This window comes from Cnephaeus nilssonii, assembly GCF_951640355.1.
Source record: "Cnephaeus nilssonii genome assembly, chromosome: 2".
NCBI lineage: Eukaryota > Metazoa > Chordata > Mammalia > Chiroptera > Vespertilionidae > Cnephaeus > Cnephaeus nilssonii.
Window position 1 is genome coordinate 35382865 of NC_137073.1, and position 9386 is coordinate 35392250.

A 9386-nucleotide genomic window follows, 5' to 3' on the forward strand; every position below is an offset into this window, starting at 1 on the left:
ACTGGGGATCGAGCCGGCAACCCAGGCATATGTCCCTGACCAGAATCGAACCCGGGACCCGTCAGTCCACAGGCCGAGGCTCTATCCACCAAGCCAAACCAGCTAGGGCAGTGGTCGGCAAACTCATTAGTCAACAGAGCCAAATATCAACAGTACAACGATTGAAATTTCTTTTGAGAGGCGAAAACCGACTTCTGCGCATGGGCCACAAAGTTTCAATCGCACTGTACATGCGCGCCCGCATGTGGTATTTTGTGGAAGAGCCACTCTCAAGGGGCCAAAGAGCCGCATGTGGCTCGCGAGCCGCGGTTTGCTGACCACTGGGCTAGGGCGAGGGTTTATTTTACTCTCTACTTGTGTGTAAGCTTGAAAATATCCATTGAAAACAATTTAAATACAATATATTTAAGAGTCCCCAAATCAAAATGTTTGACTTCAGAGAGAACAATGTTTCTTAAGGGGGTGATTTTGTCCTTCAGGGGACACCTGACAGTGTCTGGAGACATGTTGGTTGTCACAGCTGGGAGGTGGGGGTGAGCTACAGCATTTAGCTGCTGCTGAACATTATGCACAGGACGACCCCACAACAAAGGACTATCCAGTCCAGCGTTCTCCAACCGGTAGTCTGTGTGGTCCGAAAGGTTAGTGACTCGGTTTAAGGAAACCTTTGGAGCAGTGGTCTGTGAGGTCCGAAAGATTGACGAACGCTGATCCAGTCCACATGTCTAGGTCACTAAGCTTGAGAAATCTTGAAACAGAGGTAAGCAGAGTGTTCTCGGTGCTCATGGAGAGCATCTAACTCATCAGGGAAAGGCATTCTAAGCAAATGGACCAGCATATGCAAAGAAATGGAGGCATGAGAAAAAGAACTAATACAGTGTAGCTGGGGTAGAGAGACAGAAGATGGGCTTTTGAAAGACAGCCTTTACACATAATACTGAAGAGGGTGGATTTTATCATGAAGGCCAGGGTTGCAAATATATCACACTTGCCTCCACTTTCCTGTCCCATTAACACAGTGACACCACGTGATTATCCTGGCACTTTTTCCCACTAAGCCCAGACTCTACCTCAGAATCTTTCTTAACACACTGGCCTGGGCAGCTCCTATCAATCAGGGAGAGTGACCGAGGAGTTAAAATATGTCTGCCAAGCTGATGTAGGAGATGGTGGGCCACCAAAGGGTTTTAACCAGGGGAGAAGCCTGAGAAAGGTCTGTTCATCAGGCAGCAGTGTGGAGAAGGAAGACAGATCTTTATAGAATTCAAACAGGTCCCATCAGACAGAGGCTAAGTTGGCACTGCTGGTGAGCAATGGCTTTGCTAAAACAGACAGAGCTCTCCTGCCCCTCCGCAGAAAGCTGGAGGGCCCTCTGGCAGGGGGCGGGGGGGGGGGGCGGGGGGGAGGCGGGGGGGGGCGGGGGGGGAGGTGGGGGGGTGGAGCCTCTCTAGGCAGCTGTGAGAGAAGGTCAAGAGGACAGGAAGTTGAGGGTGTCAGCAAGATCCAGGCTGGACTGGAAAGGCCATGAAGATAGGACAGGCTGACAGACCAAAGAAGGAATGAGCAAAGATGAGGGTTAGCCATGTGAGTGAGGGAGTGAGAGATGAGGACGAAAAGGCATGAGTTCAGAGTTTAAGATATTGAGGTACGAGGTTCCTGCAGGGGAGCAAGAGCAAGTGGAGGCCAAGGAAAGTGGCTGAGGTGGAGGGAAGCGGGGAGAGAGGTCTAGAAGCATGTCACCGGGCATTGGTGAGCCACACACCTGAACTTCTGGGTGTCCACAATAATGGCGGAATGGGGAGGGGTAGAGAAGGAGTAGGCAGCCTTGAAGGGTGAGGGGAGAATGACAGGTTCATGCAGATAAAGGACAGGATGAAACCAACCCTCGCCTGGTGAGGGTTCAAGAGAAATTGCTACTTATTCATTAGTATCAGCATCATGGAAGGTGTGACTTGGAGCGAGAGCACACCTGGATGACCTGCAGCGAGCCAGGCTGAAGGGGGAGGGGTGGCCTGCAGCAAAGGAGGCCAAAGGGTGGCTGTGTGTGCTGGAGAAGGGCTTGCACTTGTGGCTAAACAGCTTGGACTCTTCTAATCACAGTGAGGAAGGATGAAGGGTGAGGGCCAAAAGGAACGAGGCCAGATCTGCATTGTGCAAACCCAGCATCTGTGTACCCCTTTCTGCTCTCCACACCTTGTGCACAAGCCCTCCCAGCAAGCCTCATACCCTGAACCCTAGTTTCCATGGGGTACTCATCAGACAGACTAGGGCTCAAGGAGGTTAAGGAATGCGTGCAAGTTCACATTACTAATTAGGGGCAGAGCCGGAAGCCCCCGCCCCACTGCGGTAAGAGAAGCAGTGGCCCTTAGACCCACAGCGAGGCTCTGCCCGGGTCCTACACTTGGAGGACCCTGCTCTTGCCTCCTCTCGCTGTGCTCCTCCTGTGAAATGATGAGTCCGTGGGGCCAAGAGGAAGCAACTACCCAATCCCCTGCCTCCTTCTAGACCCAGCTCTGGGGGCTCAGGTTCCCTGCCCAAGTGGCCCAAACCCAAAGCCAGGGCCATTTCCCCCAGGCCATCCTTCAAGGGCAGACCCCACAGACAGTATGCCCACTTGTAGTCTAAGGGGTGTGGACTGAAGTTGGACATGCAGGTTAAGGAGTCTGTACGCCTGTGCATAACCCTCACCGCGTGAGAGGAATCCAGGGCTGAAGGTGGGCCAGGGCAGCCCTCCCCTGCAGACGCCTTCCAGAGCAGAATTCTAAGGCAGTAAGAATTCCTCATTTGCATCTGCCTTCCAGGTCATTGTGAAGGTATATTCTGGAGGACGGAACTTACTTAACCTACTTATTTAACCATCATTCTCTTGATTCATAGCCTATGTAGCCCTACAGTATGTAACTTCCATTTGTCCTCGGGCCTCAGGCCCTGTATAGGAGTAAGTGGTTTGTGGAATGAGTGCCATTTTTCAGGGCCAAGAGGAAGCAACCACCCAATCCCCTGCCTCCTTCTAGACCCAGCTCTAGAAAGCAAAAGGAAACACTGTCCTTTGTCCCCTGGCCCACAAACCTGCTCTCTGGACATAGTCATTCCCTCCTCCGCTGAAATCCGGCAGGTCCCACAGCTCTTCTGACTTCTCTTAGTCAGAAGAACACTCTCTGAGAAGTAATATTAAACCTTTCTCTTTTATCCGAATTAAAGCTTCTGCCTCCTCCAGCTGGGAGATGTGCACCACGAAAGGGAGACAGGCTTTTCTTTGGTCTTATTCCTTCTGTCCTGAGCCCTGATCGCCTGCTGCTGTTTTGGCCCCTTTCAGGTTAGATATAGAGACGAGGAGACAACAGACAAGACCCTTAATAAACATCTGTAGGAGCGGGGGAGGGGAGGAGTGAGATTTGAATACTTCAAATAGTGTCACAAATGTATTGTCTTTTCTAGGGTAGAATGGAAGAACTGGGGCACTGGGGCAGGGAGTTGGGGGGGACTCAGTCCTTAGTGCAGGCCTCCAGGCAAATTAACGTTGCATTTCCCTTCAGCTTTTATTTGGCATCTGAACAGCTCTGCAAGATTTTTATTATTATTATTATTATTATTATTATTATTATTATTATTGCATTTTAGAGAGAGAGAAAGAGAAACATTGATGTGAGTGGAATATCGATGGGCTGCCTCCTGCACACACACCCCACAGGGGATAGAGCCCAACCTGGGAATCAAACTGGCAACCTTCTGGTGCACAGGACGATACTCAACCAACTGAGCCACACCAGCCAGGGCCAGCTCTGCAAGATTCTACTGGAAACAGCCCTCTGAGGAACAGGGGTCCTCTTTGCCAAAATAGCTTAAACAAAGAGCTTCTGATGGAGACGAACAGAGCAAAGGCAAGATGCCCCCAACACATTTCAGACCCAGACGCCTGGCCAGGAGGGCAGACACATTCAGAGAGAGAGAAAGGACGTACAAAAATCAGATACCAACAGGAACAATACCATGAAATAAAAGGAAGGCTATCTGTCAAAAACAGCTCGGTTGCTTTGCCTGTCAACTGAGACCAAGCCACTATAAACACACGTACAAGCCAGGGCTGCGAAGGGCACCACGCCAACACTGTCCCCAAGCCGTCTACTTCTGGGAATCTTGAATTTCAAGGGCATGGACCACCTGTGTCCGATAGCTCCGGCCTGCAATGCCCACTGGGCTTTGTGTGGAAGGGCTCAGTTACGCTCTGGAGCATCAGTCTCAAGCATCTGGAACTGCCCCAAGCCTCCTTAACACCTCCTACTATCCTATGTTCTACAAATTCATCCAGATCCTCCCTGAACCTAATTATACTTTCTCCCTGCTCCCAATCTGATGGAAAGAGTTCTGGAAAACTGCCACATTTGTTTGCGTCTCTCTCTCTCTCTCTCTCTCTCTCTCTCTCTCGCGCGCGCGCGCGCGTTCTTTTTTTTTTTTTTTTTTTTAATTCTCACCCGAGGATATTTTTCCATTGATTTTTAGAGAGAGTGGAAGGGAAGGGGAGAGACAGAGAAAGAGAGAAACATACAGATGTGCCCTTGACTGGAATGGAACCCATGACTCTTTAGTCCTTGGGCTGATGCTCACTCCACTGAGCCCAACTGGCTAGGGCCATGGTCGGCAAACTGCGGCTCGCGAGCCACATGCGGCTCTTTGGCCCCTTGAGTGTGGCTCTTCCACAAAATACCACGGCCTGGGCAAGTCTATTTTGAAGACGTGGCGTTAGAAGAAGTTTAAGTTTAAAAAATTTGGCTCTCAAAAGAAATTTCAATCGTTGTCCTGTTGATATTTGGCTTTGTTGACTAATGAGTTTGCCGACCACGGGCCTAGGGCCTTTGGGGTCTCTTTTTATTTATGCTAAAGCAATCCCTCCCACGTGTCTGCAAAGGTCCCCAAGTCCCAGCCCACCAAACACCAGAATCGCATCTTCAGTCATTCACTGCCTTCATGGACATCACTTCAGCTCCTTTCAGAGTGCATATTCCACGCTGAGGGGCTGGGGTTTTCCTTCCCACACTTTTTAATTACAAAAGTGATGCATGAATATCCGCTCCTTGCAACACATGCAAACAAGACACAGGCAGAGGGGGCGGAAATGGAAGTTCTCTTTTACTCTCTCCCCTCCCACCCCCAGTTCCAGGTCTCTCCATATAGGTAACCATGGAAAATGGTTTCTTACAAACCTATTTTGTCCAGGCACTTACATACCTAGACAGAAATCAGAGTGTTTTGGGTTTTTTTTTTTGTTTTTTTTCGTAAATGAGATCATGCTATACATATCATTCTGCAACTTGAAAAGCTTATTTTTCAGACTATTCTCATATGGAATTGTGCGGAGGCCACACTACTGAGGGTGTTTGGAGACCAGAAGCTTTGGGTAAGTATTTCCAAACAGAACGGGGGAAATAAAATTTCGTGCAAAGTTTTCCAGAAGCACTTTTATAAGCTTTGCTGGGTCTCGCCTTATCCAGCCATTAAGTGCATGTTCTTCCCAGCACAAAATATCCCTGTCTCCTTCCTATAAGGCATTGCCAGAATTCAACTTGGTCGCCCTCCCAGGTTTGGTAAATACAAGGAGAAAAGACTTGGGGTCTGTCTCTTGCCTTCCTCCATAGCAACAAAGCAGAACGGTGCCAGAAAGCACGGGTTTGGAGAAAGCATACAGGAGGTCAGTCCTGAGTCGCCAAGGGATTGGGACCTCTCTCTTGGCCTCAATTTCCTCCGTTAAAGGAAAGGTAATAATCTAACAGTTAAAACGCTGGAGTGGTTTTAGATTCCAAAGAGATGGATGGTGCGAATGCAGGTTGTGTGTTCTAGAGAACTCCGGCCGTGTGGATCGTAATGATGCTTAAATGGGGGAAAGCTAATTTCGAGTGAATTGCGCAAACGAGGCGTTTTGGCAGCCTTTCCTTGCGTGCTGCCGCGTTTTCTTGGGGAATTCAACCGCGGCGAGAGGAGACGCTGCCCCAGCCGTCGCTGGAGTGGCCAGGGCGCCACCTGCCGGCGGAGGAGGAGGCCGCCGCGGTCCGGGCGCCGCGGGCTCTGTGACCGGCTCCGCAGACCCGCCGCGGATCCATCCCATCCGAGCAGGTTACTGGTCTCCAGGTGGCTGAGGAGCCGCGGCCGAGGTTCCTCCACGGACCCGGCCCAAATACCCCTCCGGCGTCCCCGGGCAGCCGGCAGGAGGAGGGGCGGGGACCCGGACGCACGGCCTTGGCCACCCGGGAACCTGTTGCCCAACACAAAGCCGCGGCCGTGCAGGTGAGCGCGGCGGCGCCACGTGAGCCGACGGACGTCCGGGGACAGAGCCACCCAACCACCGCCGGCCGCCGTCGCCTCCTCGCCCCGCCGCAGGTCTCAGCCACCTCCACTCGCAGCCGGCAGCCAAAGGCGAGAAGGTTGGGAGAGCAAGGGAGGGGGTGGGCCCCGCGCCTCCGGTCCCCCCTGTCCTCATCCCCAGGCACTGACCACCCCACGTCCTCAGCCCCCAGGTACCGCCGCCCCGCGCCCCCAGGCCCCACTGTCCTTGTCCCCAGCCCCCGACACCCCGAAGTCCCCAGCCCCCAGTGCTCGACCGCCCCGAAGCCCCAGCCTCCTACGGCCCGTGCCCCCAGGCCCCGCCGGCCTCGCCACTCACCGGCGGCCCCCGTAGCCGCTGCCGGGGGAGCCGGCGCCCGGCTCGGGGTAGCCGTGCTGCTGCAGGGCTGCGGCCGGGAAGGGGTAGAGGAAGCCGGTGGCCAGCGCCGACCCGCAGAGGCAGCAGCACGCCCAGGGCAGAAGGAGAGCCAGCTTCATCTTGCGCGGCTGCCTGCGGGGACCCGGAGCCCCCGGCGCGGGAACAGCGGGGAGCGCACCAGCGGCGGGACCAGACCTGCTGCCCCCGCCCGGAGAAGAGCGAGCGAGCCGGCGAGCCCGGGTCCGAGCTGAAAGTGTCTGGGGGGCGCCCACGCCTCTCCAGGGCCGCCTTTTCAAATTCAGCGAGGTGGGCTCTACGCCGTCAAAGGGGGCGTGGGGCTTTCTCGTTAACTCTCGGCGTTCCGGGGCCGAGGCGGCGGCGGTGGCCGCAGAGCTGAAGTTCTAACTCCGGTGGGGGTCCCAGAAGCCGTGAGTCCTGAAAACCAGACCTTGCGCCTGGGTCCCGGCGCGTGCGCGCGCACACACACTCACACACACACACACACACACACACACACACACACACACACACACACACTTTACCTTCCCAACCAAACCCTCTTCGGATCCGCAAACATTTGTGAAGCGCCCACTCCTTGCCTGGCAATTTCACTTGGCAAAGTTGTTTAAATCCCCACAACATTGCTCTCCTATTAGGTTCTCTCCATTTTTCAGAGGTGAAAACTGAGGCTCCAAAACTAAGCCAGAAAAATACACGCTCCTTGTGCAGGGCTCTTTGGACCAAACAATTGCACACCCAGTCCCCCCTCCCCCCCTTTCACCTCCAGCCCTTACCTCCACGTATCTCTGCAAGGTGAGAAGTAGCTGGGAAAGAGAAGCTCTCGGTTTGGGTGAGAATTTGTCCCAGGATCACAGATGCATGAGGCATCGATTTGCAAAGGATCTGGGAAGGTGTAATACTATCTCACCTTTTACAGATGAAAAGGCTGAGTCCCAGTTCATACATGAGCCGTGAGCCCCAAGTTGTTTTTTTCTGGGCTATAGGATCCCCATAGCACTTGACCTTGCCCAAGAGACGGGTGCAACCTGAAATCCATCCTATGCCTCGTTCCCCAAGTTGGGAGTCTTTTTCTAATTCTCCCAAAAGCATCTTAGGACCTGAGAGAGGCCCTGCCCTGCTAACAGTGGAGCACCTGGTCCATAAAATACCTGTAGGGCTGGGAAAAGCCATCAAGTATGAAGTGCTTAATGGACTGCAACACTCCTGTGGCTTTTGCTCTCTTGTTTGCATGTCCCAATATATACCCATATGTACATGTCCCATATGCATCCCTGGAGTACATATCTCAGCATATCATAGGCAGGCCACTTCACCCTCTCCCCAGACTACCCAATCTTATCCACTCAGTCCCCTCAAATCCTACTGGGGCCTTTGAAATTGAACTTCCACACTTCCGAAGTCCAAAGTCTCCAACTAGGAATCGGGATGGGTAAAGTTTATCGCAGAGTGGACAACCCCCTAATGAGGAACATAACTTGGACTTGGGACCATTTCCTTCTTCTTGCTCTCCATGACTCTCTCAAGGCCTAAAAGATTTGGAGAATTTGGGTTATCAGGGGATTTTCAGTGCCTCCCCCAAAAGGAATCTGAACTGTGTTCCTTGGGCAGTTGGCCAACACACAATAAATGATGAGGTCATCCCCCTACCCCAGGAATTTGTAAGCATTCTGTCTCCCTCCTTCCCCTCCTTTACTTGCATAATGAGATCTTAAAGACCAGAAAATTCCATGTTGCTGTGAATTGGCTTCATGCTGTGAGCATTACAGTAAGGGAACAAGAATTTCGTTTTTATCTTAAACTCATTTTTCCAGTGCCAGGGGCTGCACCCAAGCTAGAGGGACCACGGAGAAGAAGGGAGAGCACTACGCCACATATCACAGGATTCTTTTAGGACAAAAAGCTCTAGGAGAAGAATGAACATCCCAGAAACTTCAGGACTGAGGTCATTGTCCGAGTTTGGGCCTCCTCTTCATACAAAGACCCTAAGTTCATTTCCATGAACATGTCTGTACCAGGAAATTTCTGTGTGTCCAGCATTGTGCCGGGTGCAGTGAAGGCTGTTAAAGAAGCAAATAACATGGTTCTCAACTTCAAGGTGCTTGTACTATTCTTCAGAGGGCATTAAAATGGCCTTTTCTCCTTCGAAAGACTGCAGGCAGTATGGGCAAATGGTCTGCAAACTAGAGGAGGTCTCATTTAGATGGTGAGAGAGAAAAGCACAAAGATGCATAAAATCAAGAAATGTGATATCACCCAAGAAGCCCCAGTCAGCTCCTGGCTCCCCCACTAACTTGCGGAGTGACCTGGAGTAAACAATGAAGAATGGATTGGCTTGTCTCTGAAGACCTTTCCAGTTAAGGCCTCCTGCAACTCACTTTTCCCTTCATCCTGCTCTCCTGTCTCCAGGGCAACAGTGGATATACCCAACCTTATTAAGCGGTCACTCTTGTAGGCAAGATTTTCAGCTGCAGCACCCCCAGTGGGGCCATGGGAGCCAAGAAAAATGGAGATCTTGTGACATCACACTGTAAACTCCCCCCGACCCCAGAACACCAGTTAGTAGAGTCCAACTCTAACAAGTACCAGCTGTGTGACCTTGGACACGTTACTTAACCTCTCAGAACATCCTCATCTGTAAAATCATGATAATAATAACAGCACCTAATGTATA

General features: G+C 52.1%; 1 protein-coding gene across 2 annotated transcripts in view; it reads right to left on the bottom strand.

Moving 5' to 3' along the window:
- Nucleotides 1-8090, bottom strand: part of COL26A1 (collagen type XXVI alpha 1 chain) — a 155786-nt gene extending 147696 nt beyond the window's left edge. For both annotated transcript variants that reach the window (XM_079799384.1, XM_079799383.1), the window contains exon 1: nt 6656-8090. In XM_079799384.1, coding sequence (XP_079655510.1) covers nt 6656-6813 — 158 coding nt within the window. In that variant the 5' untranslated portion in view covers nt 6814-8090. The remainder of the gene's footprint in view (nt 1-6655) is intronic.
- Between the last annotated feature and the right edge of the window lie 1296 nt (nt 8091-9386).